A 19,924-nucleotide genomic window follows, 5' to 3' on the forward strand; every position below is an offset into this window, starting at 1 on the left:
CCCTTCTCTCCATAAATATCCCAGTAGCAAAACGTATTAAAATGTGAAGACTAAATTATCCTGTATTAATTAAAAAGCATTATGCAAATAATTAAAAGAGCATGTAAATTAATTTTCTATCTATGCATGGGATGCATACTGTATATTTTATTAAAGACTTAAGTGACCTGCTTTGGACGTTGGTTTTCTGTTTCGTGGCAGCTCGGCACGGCTGTGCTCCTGCCGCGCATCGCCTGAGCTGGGCCCGGGTCGGTGGGTCGGGGCCAGCAGTCCCCGGGGAGCGGCTGCCGGTGCCAGTGAGCCGGCCCCGGCTCCGTCATGGAGCACAGCGCAGCTCCCCCGCAGCCAGCCCCCATCTCACCCCTGCCCTGGTGGCAGGTGACAGCTGGTTGTCGTGCCTGGACCGCTGGTGTCATCCCACCTGGAGCATTTTGGATAACCCATCTCCCAGGAGGCCGAATGAACTGGGTGTCCCCAGGGTGCGAGGGAATGGGTCGGAGCTGGCAGGCTCTGGGAAGAGCCGCACAGGCATTGCGGCTGGGAGGGAGGGAAGCGCAGAGCGGCTTTCAGGAGGGGAAAGGATTGCAATTAACATGAAAAATGCAGGATGATTCCCAAAGCAGAGAGCTTGCCCCATCTAAGCAAGGTTCATTCCTCCATCCCATTCGTTACACACTGGTGAAATCTGGGAAGCAGGCGGGGAGGAGCAGGAATTTGCAGGAACACAGGCACTGCGATCAGCAACACCAATGGACACGAGAGCTGAGCCACTGGCGTGAGCAAACCCAGTGCTGGGAGCTGAGGGGCCGCAGCCGCCTGTTATTCCCCTAATAACCACTTTTGGTTTAAGAAACTAATTTTAACCCCAGGCTCGTGGGTCATGTTTTGGACTAAAAGTCAAAAAGGCTCTATTTTGAAAGAAAATTCAGTTAAAGCAGCAGGTGTTTGTTGTTACCTTGGTTCTTGAGGCACACCCTTGCAGAAGGCTGGAGGACGTGTGTGCACGTTCCCTGCCAGCTTCCCAGCCCTTTTGCCTGTGGCTGGGGCTGTTAACAAGGGCAGGGGATCCGTGCCCGGCCTGAGGAAGGGACACAACACACTGCAGCTCCTGAGACCCGAGAGGAGCCGGTCCACCACTCTGACACTGTTTGTCCCCCATTCATCCCTGCTGCTTTCATTAGCTCCAAGTATTAAAGCCAGAGGGGCTGATGCCCACCCAGACAAGTCCAGGCTGGTTTATGCAGGCCAGCAGTTGTTGAATACCACAGCTGGGTTTAAATCCCTTCTTCTGGCATGGAGAACGTCCCCTCAGCTTTTGTGGCCCTAATCACATCCAGCCTCCGCTGCTTTCCTTCCTGCAAAGACAAAGCTCAGACCAGGTTCCAGCACCCAGCCAGCAAACTGCCCGTGAGAGGAACTGCCATCATCAGCAGACGAGAACTCTCACTAATTAAGCTACATTAGCATGGGCTGCCTCTGGCCAACACTGCTTGTAGACTTGGAAAAGTTCAGTAGCCCCTTGGGAAGTCTGGAAGAGCCCTAAGGACAGCACTGCACAGCACCAGCCTGCCTAAGGAAATATCTTTGCACCCGCAGAGGGTTTTAAGCCCCCAAGCAGAGGCTGAGCACAGAGGCAGCAGAATCCCCAGCCAAGCTGTGCAAGCCCAGCACCAATTTTCTCTCCAAAGAAGGGCTATCTGCCCCCCCAGCATGTCCAGCTACTTCAAGGGGGTGGCTGCTCTTCAGGAGCTGGCTCTCCTGCATTTCAGAGGTTGTAGCTTGTGCTCTGATGCTGCCTGAGCTTTGTTCTCCTTTATCCTGAAGGCAGCATAAGAGGCTGAGCTCATTCCTGATGCTGTAAGTGTCCTCTGATGCTCTGAAATGAGGGGGTGTCTCTAGGCTGCTTGCTTGCAGGGGACTGCTGGGGATGGGGGAGAAGACGTAGTGCTGCTCTCCCTGCATCGAGTGCATTCCTCTGCTAGATGTGATAGGAGGGAAGGATTAAAAATAGAGTTTAATCTTTATTCCTTTGGGAGTTTTTTTCCATTTAAAAAAGAAATCCACCTGCTGCTAATCTTTCCAAGGCCAAAGCTGCCCCAACTTGGGGGTTTAAAGCAAAGCAGGACCCTCCTGTGAGTCCCTCTGCAGCTGCTGCAAACAGCAGCTGCCCTCGGAGTGGGGCTGGCATGCCAGAGCTCCATGCTCAGGTTTGGGAAAGCCATGAAAGATGTTTTCTTTTTTTAGCCTCCTGCTCTCCGTGAAGACATTAGGATTTGTACGGCTCTGAGTAACTGTACCAGGAAAATCCTCCCACTGCTGTGCAGGCAGATCCAGCAGAGCTCGAGTTCTGCAGAGCAGGGAAGAACGGGGTGCAGGGAGGTGCCCAGCACCAGGAGCGGGTGCTCACAGCCCACGTTCGTGTTAACAAGACACTTCTGTGCAGCGATGGGCTGCCAGGATGGGTCTGACTTACTGTTTCTAAGGCAAGTAAGAAATTCATATTCTTTCACTAATCCCTAATCAGTTTTCATGAGAGTGACTGCGTTTTCCTTTGGTACAGTGGGTAAATCAATTAAACACTTTATCAGGTTATTTCTACAAAAGCTGCTCTCCACCCTCACAAAATGATTGATGAAAGAGTGACTCTTTTTGCCTCCAGGGAATGGTGATTAAGGAGTGACCTTATTAAGCTATTTCATGCAGCTGAGAATTAGACAACTCTGCTCAAAGAGACAAAGTAAACTCGATTACTTTTGTTTAAAACTTCTTTTCCTTTGCCAACTTTCAGATCCGCGACTACCCTGAGCATGGTCTGTGCACTCAGCTGGCTATTGGAAAACCAGGAGATTTTACAGGGCTTGATCTGTAGGAAGGAAAGACCCCTCACCGGCAGCATTTCTGGGATCTGTTCTGTATTTAGGCTCCTACAGCCCTGCTGATCTCAGAGGAGCTCAGGGAGTCAAAAACCAAAGCTGACTGCTTGAGTATGTACGTGTTAAATCAGTGTTACCTGTAATTCCTGTATTTGCTGAACTATGTACGGAGACCAGTAAAGACAAACAGTGCTGTAATTACAATCTTTTTTTTTTTTTTTTTTTTTTTTACAAAATTATGCTAAAACACTTTCTCCTGGTAGCAAGAAAGCCCTGAGGCCTGCATAGACTCATGGGTTCGCTTTAGCCTTTATCTGAATCACAGCTATTAACTTAGTTGTAGGAAACAAACTCAAGGCTTTCGTTCTAACCATCTTAGATAGCTACATGGATAGCCTTGAAGGGGTGGAAATAAGTTAACCAAATATCCCAAGACAGGTCACACAATTTCAGCAAATGAAAAACACAGGTCAGGCGTGCAGGGAGCATGGCATGAGCAACGCCTGTTCACAGCCAGACCTCGAATCTGGTGAGAGCAGCAGAGGGGGAAAACTGCCCTGTGCCTTTGTTTCAGGATCATCCCCTCTACGGTCAGTGAGTGATGGCCAGAGTTGTGAGCCTCTCGGGGCTGAGGAAAGGCCACCCTACAGCTCAGCCACCCGTTGATTGTGCAGAGGCAGGTCTGCAAGGGGCTATTCTGCTGCTGTGACCACCCTGGATGGGATTCAGGGACTCTGGGCTCCCTCTGCGTCCAGCACCGTATTGATTTTAATAGTGACAACTTAGAGGGGAGCAGAACAGACTGTGCTTCGTAGACAGAATTGAATTGTTTTAAAGTTTTTAAACAAGCTGGCTGTCTTCCTGGACTCTTAAATTAAAGGGCAATTAAGTCACTCAGTCTGGAAAGAGCTGATGCATGTTTCCTGGTTTGACTCTTTAAAATTTTGCCAGAGTGATTAATGCAATGAAAAATCGTCAACTCTCAAGTCAGGGCTGTCAGCCAACACTCAAAACATTTATCTAAGCACATGCTCAGACTCTTTTGGCCTGTAGATAGGAGGAAATGGGACAAAATGAGGGTGTAAGAAAGAGCAGCTGGGCATATAACACACTGTCACACCAACATTTGTACCTTAATACTGACAATCATCATGGGAGGAGAAAAACTGCTGGTGCTTCACAGGAAGTTGACTTTTTCCCCCACGATGAGGAAAAATCTGGCTAAACATCAGCCCCAGCTCATGGCCACTTGTCAGTTGCTGTTTTTGTTAGGTTATATGCAATTAATATTTGTGCAGCAGGTGCACTGCTCCCAGCACAGAGGGAGCGCACGTGAGCACTGCCCTGGTACGGCTGCAGCGCTGCTGCTGCACTGGCAGCACAACCCTCCCTTCCCGCTGGAGCTCCACGATATCCTGCTAACACTGCTGAGAATACGCAAGAGCTCCAGGCTTTCCCAGTTACTAGAAATGCCCACGATCTCCCTCTCTTTGATTTCCATGCTCCTTCCTAACATTTAAAAGCTCCAATCTATTTTGTTTCTTCCGGGATTGCTAACCAAAGCTGACTCCTGAATGAATTCTGTCTCTGCTTCGGTTAGTCATCCCTTCAGGACAGATTTAGTAACTGCTCAGGGAAACCACGTAGAAGCCAACAGTTCACCGTCGGAAGGCAGCACCCACTCACTGTTAACTTCGAGCTCAAAAGCTGAAAGTGCAGCAAGTCAGCCAGAATTGGGAGTGAGCCTCTAGCCTCACCTGTTGTGTAGGAAGGTGGATAAATTGATAGGTACCTAGTCCCGAACATGACTGCAGGCTCAGGAAAGTTGCTGCAGTGTAAAATAACAGAGTAGAGGCAGCAAACAGCTGCAGCAGAGCTCACCCTCCCCGTCCCTTGGGGCAAACGAACCTCCTGCACGACTGTAGCTCGCCGAAGGGCTGCCAGGGCTCCTCAGAGTGCGGGGAAACAGCCTGGACTTCCAGCGTGCGTCCTTCCGAACCGCCGCAGGGCTGGCAGCACACGGACCTGCCCCTGAACTGAAGCAAATCCCTCCTTGAGGTGCAGGATTAGTAAAGTTTTAAGGCTAAAGAACTGACTGTTCAAAACCAATCTCCCTTATTTACGGGTTGTGTTTATTAAAGCCTGCGTGCCCCACCAGACTTCTACGTAACACTGGCTGACCACAGGCACACCATGTCAAAACTTGCCCTAATAAGCAACAATACACCAGAGTAATTTAATGCATAAATATGAGTCACAACACTGATGCTTTCAGGTAAGGACAGTTTATTTGCCCCTTTGAACAAATAAGGCAAGATATCTGAGAAAGATCAAACAAAATCTCCTGTATCAAACTCAGAGGAATGCGATAAAAGTTACTATTTCATACATATACAAACTAACGACCCAACACTATTATATACAAACAGCCAGATCTTACAAAATAGCATTTCAAGTCAGCACTTTATGCCAGTGTTGCTAATTTCTTTGTTACAAAAAAGTTAAAGCTACAAACTTCACATTTTTAAGTCTCACATGACTGACATCATCAGTATCTCTGGGTTTTAGAAGCGAAGGTAACAGTTTGTCCAGAACACTTTCAGCAGTGCAGATGGCCCCAAGGAGCACACGAATGCAGCTTCACAACTAAACCAGCATTTCACTTTAAAACTTTGTCGGAACAGCTTTTCCTTACGGTACAAGCCTTGGTCTTAGCCTGGAGGACTCTGAGAAATGAGCAGGCACTATGCTCTTAGACACTCTACAAAGGGACCAAAAAGGGAATTATTTTCTCTAATAGATTGAAAATCAGTGAAGGAGAAAATAATTCCTCTGCATCACAGCTCCAAGTGCAAGAAACATCATCAAGTCTCAGCCACTGCAAGCATTTATGAAAGGTTCAAAGACAGTTAAGCCATTGGACCAGTTTTACTGATTTTGGTTCATTTGCTGTATTTTAAGACAATCACATCAGCAAAGCAAGAGGATTTCAAGAGTGCTTACATTCAGTTACGGCAGTCACAGGTTGCATATTCTGTAAATAGACACCACCTCGTGGTGTTTCACCTAAAACTTGGGTTTTCTAATGCCCTCCAACCACTAGAAAGTTACCTACACAGTGCAGAGGTAAAACTACTCCCAACAGGATCCACTTGATCCACACCACACAAAAGCAGTGCACCATTTACTACATCACAAATCCACGTCTGTCACAGCAGAGGTGTTAGGCCAGATCCATCCAAGTGACTAATACAAGATCCAACACTTGACCAGAGAACTCCCTCCTGCGTTGTGAGGGTTTCTTTGATGCAAAGGGTGCTCACAAATATTGCTTGTAATAAACACATGTTTAGGGCAAAACGTATTGCACAAATTTCAAACGAGCACTGCGTGAGCTCTGCTGTTCGCACAGCGCTTCACTAGACATCTTGGAGAGTCCAGACTAAGGGATTTTAGTCCATTAACAACAACAAAGCTTTTAGTTACTTGTTTTTCCCAATTCAAAACTTTCCCAACACTTGAGGCTATCAAACAGCTGGTTATCCCAGCACGTACTCTGACCTCAGCGCACCAGGTACCTGCCTACTGCCTCCCTTTGCCCTTAGGGACTACTGGTTTGCTTGTCTCTAAGACAGCTGTGTTCACACTGCATATCAAATGGAGACAAACCGACACAACCGGATCTTCAAAGGGGGTAAAAATGGCTTGGTTCCTTTCACAGCAATGCAGTGTACCTGCTAACAGTAGCCAAGAGTCTGCTCCAAGGGGAAAAAAAGAGCTTATGGAGGCATGAAATGAACACCTCTCTAGCAGCACTTGATCCAGGAGACACTGCTATTTACTTTAATTATCTAGGTGATGCACCAAGACCTATTTCAGAAGCATGACATGGGAACTGTTCCCTCTGTCAGAGCAAAATAAATCGGTAGAAATACTTGCTCTGTCTGAATATTTCATCATATGCTAGATACATCTAAAACCACGCAACTCTGCTGTTACAGCCCATGGGGCAGAGGCACCACTTCGTCTCTGCCCCGTAACCAGGCTCACTTCTTTGCTGCTTCTGTTTTATTCTCCACTCTTACCAGTGTGAGTTCATTGCACTATCCTCACAGCGATTGTACGTGCTGGGACGTTTCCATTGATTGAGCTATACTGGGCAGGAACGGCAGGGAGATTGAAAGAAAGAACACAAGAACATCCAGAGGAACTGGAAGAGAAGAGACTGAATCTCTTCCAGTAGGACATCAGTAATTGTCTTCTCATCCAGACCAACTCTGCCTTCGCTCCACCACCATAAATGCACATCTTTGTTAATTCAACAAAGTCTTAACTTTCAGTTCAACTTTTCTGATGCGCTAAACCTTGCAGAAATGTGAAGGATTGTGAAATTAAGTTCTTATTCAAGCATCTAAAGATGTAAATCTGAAATGAAGCCTATAAAATATTTCACAAACTGTGGAGATTAAGTCCTCGCAGACACAGCAGAAGTACCTAATTCCTGAGAGAGGTTCACACAACTTCCACCCATTCAAATACTGTTTCCTTGTCCCGTACTCCACCATCAGCAGGGTCTCCCTGAAGGACATTTCCAAACAGAGAGACGAAAGGGAATCCGATCACTGATTGGCTTTTGGTTTTAAGTTGGTGTGGATTTTAAACTGCAGAATGTAATTTATGACGGAGGCACAACATGCTTTATCTACTCGTATTAATTTGTGAAGTACACATAAAGAGGACAAAACTGAGGTCTTGAAGAAACCACGCTTGCTTAAAGCACACAGTGTAAGGCATGGGGCTTATTACAGGCTTTTTAAAAAATGGGATTTAAGTTTCTTTCAAAAGGCTGGAACAGTTTGTACATGTTCTCATCTGCTCTCTTCAGTGACCTAAAACTTACCAGTACCTTAACAGTAGAAAGATAGTTAACAGCTTGAAATTGAGTCTGTGCATTCACAAAGAAAAACAAAACCAAAAACCACAAAAGATGCAGCCGTTAAATACAACAATCCGTATTAACTTAAAACAAAATGGACTACTGAAAATTCAGTTGAAAAGAGAGTGAGCCAACTTTCATTAGCCTATTTCTATCTGTTCCTCTGATTTAAAAACAGTCCCCTAAAAACAGTAACAAAACTCTTTCGGAATAACGTTTTAAGTGTATGTCTAACATTAAAACATACCATCAGGATTTTCCACTTAATGGCATTCCTGAGTTCACAAAGGTGCTATGGAAAAATAAATGAGCAGAAGTATTGCCCTCTCTATTTTGCTAGCATATTTCAATAGAAATCAATCTGTTTAGTAGTCATAAAAGCAAGGAGCTGATTGTTTGAGGACGGAAGAGGATTCTACCAGTGGCTCAGAAGTTCTGCTGCCGTCGCTTCTTGGCTTCAATGGCATCGAGGATCGGCTGCCGCTTTGACTGGTACTTCTGGCGTATTTCTTCAATCTCCTGCTCCATCATGGGGTCCAGAGCTGAAAGCCTCCTCTGAAGTTCATCGACACTCCAAGTCTTTAGCTAGCAGAGAGACAGAAGAAGAATAGACACTGGCATCAGTACAGCCACCATTCTGCTGCCCGTCTGATGGCCACAACGCATCTTCCAGTAGAAGGTGGAAGAGTTCTGCTCCAGGCTGCTGGGCTCTCATCTCAATGAAACTGGTGCGAGCCTCAGGATACTGGATTGCTTTTGCTCATTTTATAGGTATATTACATGCTCTGTTTAGTGACAGCGTGAGTGTACAAAACAACCAGTGAAATGTTTCCCCCGTTGAGTTGTTTTTCTAAAGCCTCATTCTGCAGGCTTAGAACAGAAATGCTGTACTGAGGTGGAACAGAAGCGAAGTTCTGTTCCCCTCCCCTTTCCTTGCAACTAAACTTCCTTCTGCTAAGTGACAAAGGGAGACAGAAGGGAATAGTAAGAAAAAAAAAAAAATGGACAAAAGTTGCAGTTGGGAGGTGGGGGAAAAGCATTTATGTACAATCAGGCTGAATCTCAATCGTGGTGAGGAATTCAGACTCCTCTAAGTCAGAAATCCCAGAACATACACAACAGGTCACTTTGGGTCAGCCTCATACCGATATAATATGCAAGTACAATTTGTATTTTACTGTATACGTGAAGATGTCAGGCTAGTCTGGACAAGCTTCCCTCCACTGAATTCCCTACCCGCTTGCCCTTTGTTTAATTGGTTCTCTTGTGCGTGCCAATTTGCTGAGAACTGGCGTGGAAAAGTTTTATAATGTGATTAGAGATGCCAAATGTGGCCTGGGACAGTCTAGATTGTCCATAGCTACACCCTTTACATAATATTATAACCTGTGGAATAGATAGGATTTTAGGATAATGTTAAAAAACTCGGACACTGGAAGCGCTTCAAATGTTCACCTACACACCAGTCCTTTCCCCATCCAAGACCAAGTGATCCCCAGAAACACACGGGAGACACTGTTTTTCAGCCACTGCAGCAGAATGGGAATGACTATTTGCACCACCTGCTTTCAGAGACCACCTGCTGTGGAAACTAAGAACATGCAAAATAATTTGGGGTTTTTTAGTAAACGAAGAAGTGTCAATTTTTAGACTTTAAACAAACGTTGTAATTGAATGACTTATCTTTACTTCAGTTAAAAGCAAGTGACACTGCTGTCCTGGTTTAGCTGTTAATTAGTTAGCTATCATCGTTATTCTTCAAGCCATTTCTGAACAAAAACACACAGTGAGATGCCTGCTGCCTATTGTAAGGCAATAACTGAATTACTGGCTGTTTAATGGCAGTTGGAGAGATTGCATCAGTCCTTAAAACGTATGTAAGTACTAAAGTAAGAAAATCCTGATCCTTCTTCCTGAAGTGAAAGAGACACCAGATCCCAAACCACAAAGTCAGCTGCTAGCTGATTTCTCACAAGGTCTTTTGAAATTCTGTGGCATATTCTGCAAAATAAGATATTTCCTAGTTTCAGTTACAGGATCACCAATCCACTTTAATCATCTAGGCACAAGCAAAACAAAACCTTTTCAGAAAGGGTATACAGTCTTTGGGCCACTCCAATCAGCCAACTGTTCATTAAAAAGACAAAGCACTTCCTCCATAAAGATATACATTATTTATACACATTAATGCAACTTTACCAGACAGCACTTTAAGTTGATGCATGGCACCAGTTGCCTTTTCACACTAATTTATTATGGAGCAGGTAATTATTCAGCATTCCCCTTCCTCACAGTCCAGGGATTGAACAGTCAAATAAAAATGCAAAAAAGAAGAAAACATTAATTCAAGGACTGAACACATACACTAAGCAGCTATATTGGCTCAAACGGCTGTCAGCGCTCCCAGAGTACCCAGCACTAGACTACTAAACAAGAGTTTTGGAACAGATCTAAACCACCCTGCTCTCAGCTTAAGCCAACTATTAGGTGTCAGAAATTGTCCTGGGGCTGCGACCTTCCATGGATGCCCTTTGGGTCTGCTCCACCACCCTCCCAGACTGCTGGGTGCTGCTTACAGCCAGAAACAAACCACCAGAGTTGGCAGACCAGTGGGCAAAGCAGGTTTACAGCAATGGTCTCTCCAGACCTCAAGAACATGGCAGTAAGAAGAAAAAAACTGCCCTAAGAATGTTTTGAACATGATCTGGCACCATGGGACATCCTCCATGGATACCCACACCCCGAGTCTTTCTGCTAATGGTAAGCCACTGCCGGCCAGGGGACACAATGGCTTTGAGAATTCCTGGGACTATGAGTTTGTCAGGACAGTTGGCCAGCAGTATGGAAGATGCTTAGAGCAGAGCTAAGTCTGGAGTGGGCAAAAGCCTATGGATACATATTGATATGAACAGTGGGTTACCTGTGCAGACCCGTGATGCAGAATAAAGCAGCTACTTAATAGAAGAGGGATGGTGGGAGAAGGGAGAGAGGCAAGTTGATGCAGTGCAAAAATCTAAGAGCACAGAAACACATCCTGTGCGTGACGCTGCGTGTTGATGAGGATGAACTAATTACAGAGTTTTCATCTGGAATACTGTCAGCATGGCTGTGAATGCCACGCTGCTCCTAAAAGAGGCAGCGAAGCCAAAGGGTAACGCTAGTAAAAGGTCCAGAACGTGACCACTCACCACAGACGAGCGACGAGAGACTGACAGGAGTCCAATTAGTCATGAACGAGAGCCCAGCGCCCACGCAGCCACAGAGGACACCTGGCCCTCTGCTCCCACCGTGCCTCCCGCCCACGACAACACGAGCCCTGAGACCTGGGCTGGGCTATTACTCAGCTCGTCCTTGCACTTGCACACACATCTTTAAAGCGGGGGGGTGGTGGGGGGAAAAGAGAACTGTTTAAAACATGATGGCCTCCATTTCACTTTGCTGCGTGGCATTTCACTGTAAGCCAATGCTACAGACAGACTTTCTCCCAGAAATGAAGTTTTTAAACCCTAGCACATCTGTCTCTGCCGCGGCAGGCTCCTGGGATACTGACATTATTCTCTTAGAGAAACGCCAGAAGCAAAATAAGAAAGAGAAGGACAAGGACAGAGCATCTCATGACAGACGGTTACTCAGGGTAAAGTCGCAGCGCTGAGCAGCTGCAATCAGAGGTGGTTTTAGCCACAGGCTCAGTCCCATTCCCCTCCTCACTTCTCCCCAGCAATTCTTCTGTTGTAAGAAGTCATAAGCGTCTTTGTAAAAGCGATCCACTTTTGTCCACAGTGATCAAATAGCTGTGACAAACTTTCAAAGGAAGGAATCTCATTGCAAATATAAAGACTGATACAAAGCACTTGTCCTAAGGTTGGTCAAACACATCTATCAACAGCGAGAGGTGGCAGCAAAACTGTTCAAGCAAGGTTGTATGTGTGGAAAGCTAATTTTTAACCATCTGATTAACAGCTGTATTTTTACTCAAGGTTTTAAGAATGATTTTACTGTAAAAACGCCCAACTGAAAACAAACATCAGAGGTGCAAGTGTTCACCTCTCGCCCACAGCCACACATGCTGTCCGTTGTTCTTCAGGCTGCAGACACCACCGACAGCAACATCTTGTTTCACCAGGCTGGTGACTTCTACTATATAATTCAGAAAGACATACATAACTACATCCTTCAGAGGGACATCACCTACGGCCTTTCCATGCATATGCAGTAATGATGGATAAATCAGGAACAGATCATTTGACATAGAATTTATTCCTCAAGGAGAGTATTTGTAAGCTATTCATGACACTCCCTTTGCCAGCATTTCAGACAAGACTTGCAAGTAACTACTCCGCTGAACAACGCTCACCTCAGCAAACTGCTTCTGAGTTGCCATCCTTTCAAATCAGCATTTTAAAAATAGGGAAAAAAAATATACACTACTTGCATTTGTTACAGTCAGGTAAAGTGTTACTGCAACCAGATATTCTACTGAATGTAAATTAATCTAAGCAGCAAAAGGTGAATAAATAAAGGCTCTCTGCAGAGATGTTAGACATAGCCACAGGTTCAACATTCAAGGGCACCACGGTCTGAAATTTGCAACTATGCAATTCTGTTCTGAGCAAGAGGCATTCTAAAAACCTTCCACAGCATTTTTGAACAGTCCGTGCCAGACTTATGTTTCTCACAAGATCTACTGTAAAACACAAAGCCTAGAGAATTAGCTCAGCCCCTTCCCTGTCCCCAAGAAAAACAAACAAAACACCCAAACAGTGAAAGTTTTTTGACTCAGAAGCTGACACAAATGGTTTGTCATGGTTCTCTTGGTACCCATAGTCCTTACACTGAAGAGCACCTGTCCCTGGTCTGTAGCTTGACCAGTTTGGGACCTGGTGCACTCCTCTGGTCCCTCAACAACCCTTCAGCAGCACAAGGTCACCACTGACTTGGACCAGTCTGCACTGCTGACATACACACCATGTCCTTCAGTAATCCCCAAGCCACTTCAGCTACCATTCTTATTTGCTCCTCTATCAGAAACACTGCCAGCAAAATCCTCCTGCTGCAGGAATTATGAGCATCAAATAGAAACGAGCTGTTGCCCAGCAGCTTTCACACATCTCCCCCAACAAAGGCTTTCGGCAGAGCACTAACTCACCGGCTGCACAAGAATCAAAATAATATTATCTCAGGGCAAGTGAAAAACATGTTCCTTCTGCAACTTTCTTTTTACTTGCTGCCACCGAGTCTGATCCCTAGATTTAGCACAAAGCCTTTTCTTTGCATCTTTGCAACGTTTCATGCTATCTGGGCTTTGTTTTTAAATACTCTCTTAGAAGCCCTGAAGCTTGTGATAAACATGAACTCCTTCATCTCGAGGGAGGGAAGGCAGTTGTTCTCCCATCATCTTTCAACTGCAGGCAGGTCCTGACTTCTGGAACAAACTAGGAATATGTATGTCACTGGTGAGATGGGGATATTTTCCTCAAGGTGAAAGAATTTGAACAGTTTTGCAGGAGGAGGATATTTTCAAGTCTTGATACTACAGCAAATCCTACAAATAAAATTAGGAAGTTGTTCTTTGCTTCCTTAGCCCTCTAGTCATACCCCTCTACCACAATTTCTGCGAGTTCAAACACTTGTCTTCTGCATGCTCACATAGAGTATTTTCTGAATATCCTCCCACCTTTATCACCCATAGCCTGTGGCTTTTCAGAAGGGAAACACCCAGCTGCAGCGATCAGTCTGCCTTTCACACAGATATTCCAGGTGGCATTTACTGCTCAACACAACTTGATGTCAAACTTTTAAGTTTTAAATAGCCTTTAGAAAAACTGGCTTTAGCAATTATCACTTCATAAGGGGCAGTGGGAGTTTGAAGACTAAAATACAGAAGTAATAAAATTGCAGCTTCCCACGCTACACAGGGAAATAAATTCTTAGTGGAAAAGATACGCGCTAGATGGGAACTAAAGAAAAAAAAAAACAAATTAATTGTCTGTTTAGCACAGATCTCATTGTTCTATATTCCTTTTCTGCCTGGTCTTCTACTGCAATCTAGCAGTTCTTGACTGCATGCCCAGTGATCAAAGGCCCCCAAAGAAATGAAAATCATCTTGAATCATAGTAATAGGGAGCACAACTCATTTACTTTCGCATATTTAGACAGGCAAAATCTAAACATGGCTTGAAAAGGGTTCTTATCCAAACAAAGTTATCCAAGCTATACTAAACGCCAAATAGAAATTTGCTGCTAGAGATAATGAAAAATATTACCACTGTAATATAGTAGCAACAGGCTACTCTGGAAAAACAAAACAGAAAAGAAAACAATGAACTGGGACTAAAATTGTATGGAAGCACATCTGAGCCCTCACAGGAGGCTGTTGATTATCACACTCAACACCAGAAGTGGCTTCGTCTTAGAGGGAAGTAGAAAAGAATTCCTACAAATAGTCTATTAAGTGTTCAGATGTCCTTTGGGAAGGGAGGCTCTTCACAGAAGAGACTAATTAAACTCTTGCTTCACTTGACCTTGACTATCAGCAATGCTATCAAGATGCCTCCCTTCTGATAAAACCAAGGGCACACTCGTACTTCGTCTCCAGGATCCTGCAGATCAGTTTGATGTGTATCCACCTCATCTTCTGAACCTTTCTTCTATCACCTTCTCAAGTAGAGTTTTATTTTTGGGAGGCAACCACCCATTGGGTGCCACTTGCAACTATTTGTAGCCCAGCCTACAGCAGGCCAGAGTGCATGGGTGCTACAGAAGACCACAAGCTAGGGAGAGGTGTCAAATTCACAAGGATTCATGAATGTGAGCTCTGACAAGTGTAAGAACTGAGATTGTTCTGGAATTAGCATCTGTAACTTGAAGGACTGGTTGAACATGGTATCAATCAAATGCTCGTATCAAATATACTCTGAGGGAACAGATTACTGAATAGTACTATGCACTTTTTTTAAACCAGCAAAAAAAGCATTCCATTTCTCTGGCCAAAATTAAATGTAGAGGGTGATTTCTCATCCTAAGCAGTGCTCCAGACTTTAGGTCTTGCAAACAGTGATATAAATTGGTGTTGGAATAGCATGCCATTTTTTTCCTTAGCATTTTTCCTGAAATGCTGGCTGAATACCATTTGGCATACTTTCAATCACTGATCTAAAAATTAAGTGCCTTGTTCTCATTTATGTTTCCAGCATACGGAGGCCTTGGTGTAACGTATGAGCAGGCATTAACTATTCATTCACTGCAAGTTGTCCAGTGTAAGGGACACAAGAATCTAAGAACCTCCAGGCACTTAATCACCCACTTTTCATCATGATTGTTAGGGCCCTACGACTTCACAAATCTGTCAAGAAGCAATGCTACAAAGGGGCTACAGAAAACAAGAACAAACCCCAGTGCCTACACAAACATTAATTATTTTGATTTTCCCCCCTTTTAGCATTAGCATGTCAGTGAAGTTTCTCACTGTTACGAAAGCAGTGGATGAAATGCACTCACAGTGGGATTTCATGCAAGATTAAAAATACAGATATTAATCTTTCAAAGGATATGAAAAATAAGTCTCAGCAGCACAAGCTTCTGCTTTTAATGCATCTTAATTATTTAGGCAATGTACTAGCAAAACACATCATGGGCTGCAGCATCCAGCTCAAGTCAAACCAGCACTGCGGCTAGAACTTCTTCCCAAAGGCAGTGAACAGGATCTGTGATCAGTGCACACCTGGAGACAGTTGTTTCAGGCTACCTCATCCGGACACTAGACGACTTCCCAAAAAGAAATTACACTCAAGTTTCAACTAGATCAGCATATGCTTTAGAGGCCGAGTCAACTTAAGTCAGTGCAAGTCAAGCAGCTGAAACAGTTAAATGAGTACCATCACAACATCACTTTTTGTGGAGGAAAGACAGACACTAACATTCGGCATCTGATCCCTAGCCAAACTGGAAAAGATTATTTAAGAGAGAGTTACACCTGAGGAGACCCAGGCCTTCTCAGATGTCGTGTTTGGGCTAGCTCTATCTTACTTTCACAAATGTCAAGTTTTATGGCTATGGAAAGTGAAACACCTTACTGCTGTAATGCCAGGATCCTAGTTCTTTTCTACGTAGCTGTGCTTATTTGATTAAAATAAAGATGCATGATACCAGACCATTGTATCTGCAGCATTCCTACAGAATTACTGAAAGGTGATGTGTGCCATTCTCCTTCCTGCTCTGCTCTCTGCCAGACCACTCTGTGAAGATCAAGTCTAAACTGGAAACTTTGCTCTGCCCTGCATCTGCAGGAAGGACTACTGCCAAGACCTCTTTTCAGCTTAGCATATTCCTCAAGCATACTTTCAGTAGCTAATTCCTGTGACTGCCATGGAAGAGACACACATACAGGCTTTAGACACACAACTGCTCCTTCACCAGCGAAGAGGCATCTTTACTTTCTCCCCCTCCCCGCAGCTCGGAAGTTTCTCTCTCGTTTTTCAAAAGCCTGTTAAGAGCCAGCAGGGAGCTTTGCTGTTGGCAAGATGTCAGAAAATTCCCGATACAGAAAGCAATTTCAGAGGATTACAGCAAACATCCGGATCTCCCTGGCTACTTTGGCTACCCAGACAGAACTACGCAGCGATTATGCGCCGCGGTTACCCACGGAGCAGAGAAGATTGCACAACTGCGGGAACACCGTAGCCTCTATCAATAACACTGGCATCCCTGAGTTGCTCTTAGCCAAGAACTGCACTTTATTAATCCTTACTGTAATCCTTAAAAGGCTCAAGAAAGTTTTGGTGTTACAGCCAGGACAACCATATAATCTCCGCATACTGTTATTACCATCAGCATTGTACAGAAGTTACATTAAGGCAGAAAACCCATCCAAAGCTCTATTCATTGACACGAGTGGTCATAAAAAAGTTTTTTTTAAAAAAGAAGTAATGCATTTTAATCTTCTGAGCTCCAAGATTAAATTTCCTTTTTTAGCCTCAGTATCAATTATGAGTATGAATAATCTTACTGACTTCCAAAATCATCTGAAGAACCTTACACACTTAATCTAAACAAAGGAAATGACAAATTGTGTCAGCGTTATTCTGCGGCACTGAACTTCAAGAACTCTAAACCTAAAAATCCTTTAGAGACTTAGAAAGTAGCTGACTAATACTGTAACTACCAAGACAAGTTATCTCAGTGTTTTTTGTTTGTTTGTTTCAGTAACTGAATTAGAAACCACGCTAAAAGGTCAGCCTGCCTGGACAAGCAACAAAACAAAAGAGAGGAAAGAAAAAAAGAGGAAAAAAAAAAAAAAAGAGAAAAAAAGAGAAAAAAAAAACCAGAGAAAAAAAAGAGAAAAAGAAGGAGCATCACTTGCTTATAAAAAATACTTGCTAGCCAGACATTTGATTAAGAAAAAACACAGTAGAGTTTTTTTTCCTTCTCCTTTAATTTTCTTAAGTAAGAGTACTAAAATACCTCTGGACATGCTAAAATAAATCATGTCATTGGGCTTTGAAGATCTGGCTAGCTGCACAAATCGACTACTGTAATGTACACAGCTGACCAACTTGGGTTTTTTTTTCTCTTTTTTAAAAGAAAAGCAATCTGTTAGAAAATGCTGACTCCTTTAAACCAAATAAAATTTTCTACAAACTTGAGAGGATTAACCAAGTTCTGCTAGGAAGAGTATGTGGGTCTGTAATGGAGCTTCCTTCCAATCCAAAATACCTTTTTCTCCTCTCTCCCTTGCTCCTAAGGGCTCTACTCACTTAAGGATTAACAATTTATTTATTTATTCAGGATCACTTATCCTGAATAAAGCAGAACTCCTGAAGAAGTGAAAGGCAGAATACCTGAAGTAAGAGTGACTCCTTCCTACAATATTGCTCAGTGTACTACTACCATGAAACACAAGTATAACTGAAGTAGTAACCCATTAGTTAACACTAAATAAGTACATGAATACACTCTTCTGTTAATAATGTGGAGTGAGAAGTTTGCTACTGGTATATCAGCATCATTAACTTACCTGAAGACTTCCCACACTTAGATCTGCAATGCACAACAATGGCTTAAAACACACTGTCTCAATTTCAGAGGCTTAAGACTACAAAACCCCTGTAAGTAGGCATTACAGATAGGCCAAAGTTGTTTAATACTGTCTTAACACTTAAGACTATTAAACTTTATTCAACAAATGTTTTTAATTTGAGTCTTAGTCTCCCAATTTATTTCCAACTCCAAGAGAGCTGCTGAAGGGGGTTTGTTTCCAGGAAGACCACGCCAGTTCCCTACTTCGAGTACCCAAACGTGAGGCTCGTCACCCTGGTCCAATGCTGCTCTGCCTCCCCTCCTTCACTAAGGGCAAGGAAGCAACAGCTGCAATTCGAAGGCAAGGAGGACAGCAGAGAGAATTAAACGCTTTCTGAGGAAAGTTTAAACTACAGAAATTTCCGTGGCATTTTGAATAATGCATAGCTGCATGACCATGGGAGAGGCTGTTGTCTTTAAAACCAGGAGCATATGTTTAATATCTCAAGAGACAAATATTTTTGGGGGATAGTTCCTCATTGAATCATCTCCATAAAGTCCATGTTGCACAAACCTGCATGCCTTGCCATGCAAGGTTTTCCCAAGCATTCGCTATTACTTGGGCATCTATTTATTACGATCCTGCACGATGGCAAGTCACAAAACAAGAAGGAATTACGCACTCCATTACTGAGTGATATTCCTTTCAGACTATATCAGTCTTTGTGAATTAGCCTACTCCTTCTTGAAGGTCAAAGCTTGGGTTTCGAAGCCATCTGGTCACTGAGGTTACTGAAATAAAGGCTGAGGCAAACCTCCTGGGACATCCTGGCTGTTGGAAGCAGCCATGGCCAACTGCAGACTCCATTACTTCCTCTGTATGAGCAAGACCTCACACATGATGAAACTCCCCCCTGCAAAGTGTCCCGCTGAGATAAGAGCAGGGAGACACCCAGTAGTTACACACACCAAATAACACTGGCAATAAGCAACATCTACATTTTCCTGCAGGTTTTATAGTAATACAAGAGGGTGCACAAAGGCACGCACAGAAAGTCCAGAAGTCAGAGTGGGGATAACTTTGCTCCTCCACAGTACATAATTTCAAGCACTTCTCTGGATGAAGCCCTGCCCATTGGAAAGAATTCACAGAGACTTGATAAAGATTTTATCCTCAGGCTTTTCTCTTATGGTTCAGAGACTCCATCCTCCAAAAGGCAGTAAGAGACCAGCTGTATTAGGTTCCTGATTCAGAGTCCCCAAAAGGAACCCTTTTTGCTACAGATGAGGAAAAACCTGGACAAGCTTGTCCTTTCAAGCTACATTACCCTTTACAAACATTTGTACTGACAGATGAGTTGCAAGAAGACTTTAGAAGCATTTCAAATAGATTTCCTTTGAGCAGGAGCGTTCTTTCTTTAAGGGAGATGCTGTGCCAAAAACATACCCAGCCTTGAAAACGGATCTCAAGGCATAACAAGGCTCAAACAGGTTTTCTGAAGAATTCAGTCTGCTCAGAGATTTTTCCAGCATCACACCTTCAATTATTAATTCCCCTTCCCTTTCTCTCAAAGCAGAAATGCACGTTGCAGCCTGACCTTAAACACCCAGCAGTAGTGAAACACATCCCATGATCAAAGATGGTGAAGTTCTGTTAGTTACTTAGCTCATCCACAAAACTTTCAGTCAACATCTCAGTTGATTAAATGCTACAGTAGAAAAGGGACCTCCAAGACAGTCCAGGATGTTGAATTTACAAGCCTGAATACTCTCATATAAAGTTGATTTCAGGTTACGTTATTTCAGTCTCCATTAAGGGCTATGACCTAAGCAATTCAACACAACAAACAGCAATTCATTTTACTTCCCACTCACCGCAAGTTTCATTTAAAAAAGCCTCATGTCACAGAAGGCCTGCTATATACAAAAATGTAGCAAAAAATGAAATTTTGACAGCAAGTTGTGGCAGTAAGTGCTTTGCAATCAATGTCAGTATGCACCAAAGCGAAAGCAGGTGGCAAGCAATGACCCTGTTACCAAATGGAAGAGAGCAGAAATCTATTCTCTTCCACAACAGCTATAAAAGTCAAGCCACTGAAC

The 19,924-nt window shown here is 43.8% G+C and overlaps 1 protein-coding gene across 2 annotated transcripts in view; it reads right to left on the minus strand.

The window, feature by feature from the left end:
• Nucleotides 1-5,139: 5,139 nt before the first annotated feature.
• The window catches only part of STK4 (serine/threonine kinase 4), a 47,721-nt gene continuing 32,936 nt past the window's right edge, over nucleotides 5,140-19,924 (minus strand). For both annotated transcript variants that reach the window (XM_086622784.1, XM_086622783.1), the window contains one exon: nucleotides 5,140-8,394. In XM_086622784.1, coding sequence (XP_086478910.1) covers nucleotides 8,236-8,394 — 159 coding nt within the window. In that variant the 3' untranslated portion in view covers nucleotides 5,140-8,235. The remainder of the gene's footprint in view (nucleotides 8,395-19,924) is intronic.

The sequence above is a fragment of the Tauraco erythrolophus genome, chromosome 18 (genome assembly GCF_009769465.1).
Source record: "Tauraco erythrolophus isolate bTauEry1 chromosome 18, bTauEry1.pri, whole genome shotgun sequence".
NCBI classification, from domain to species: Eukaryota; Metazoa; Chordata; class Aves; order Musophagiformes; family Musophagidae; genus Tauraco; species Tauraco erythrolophus.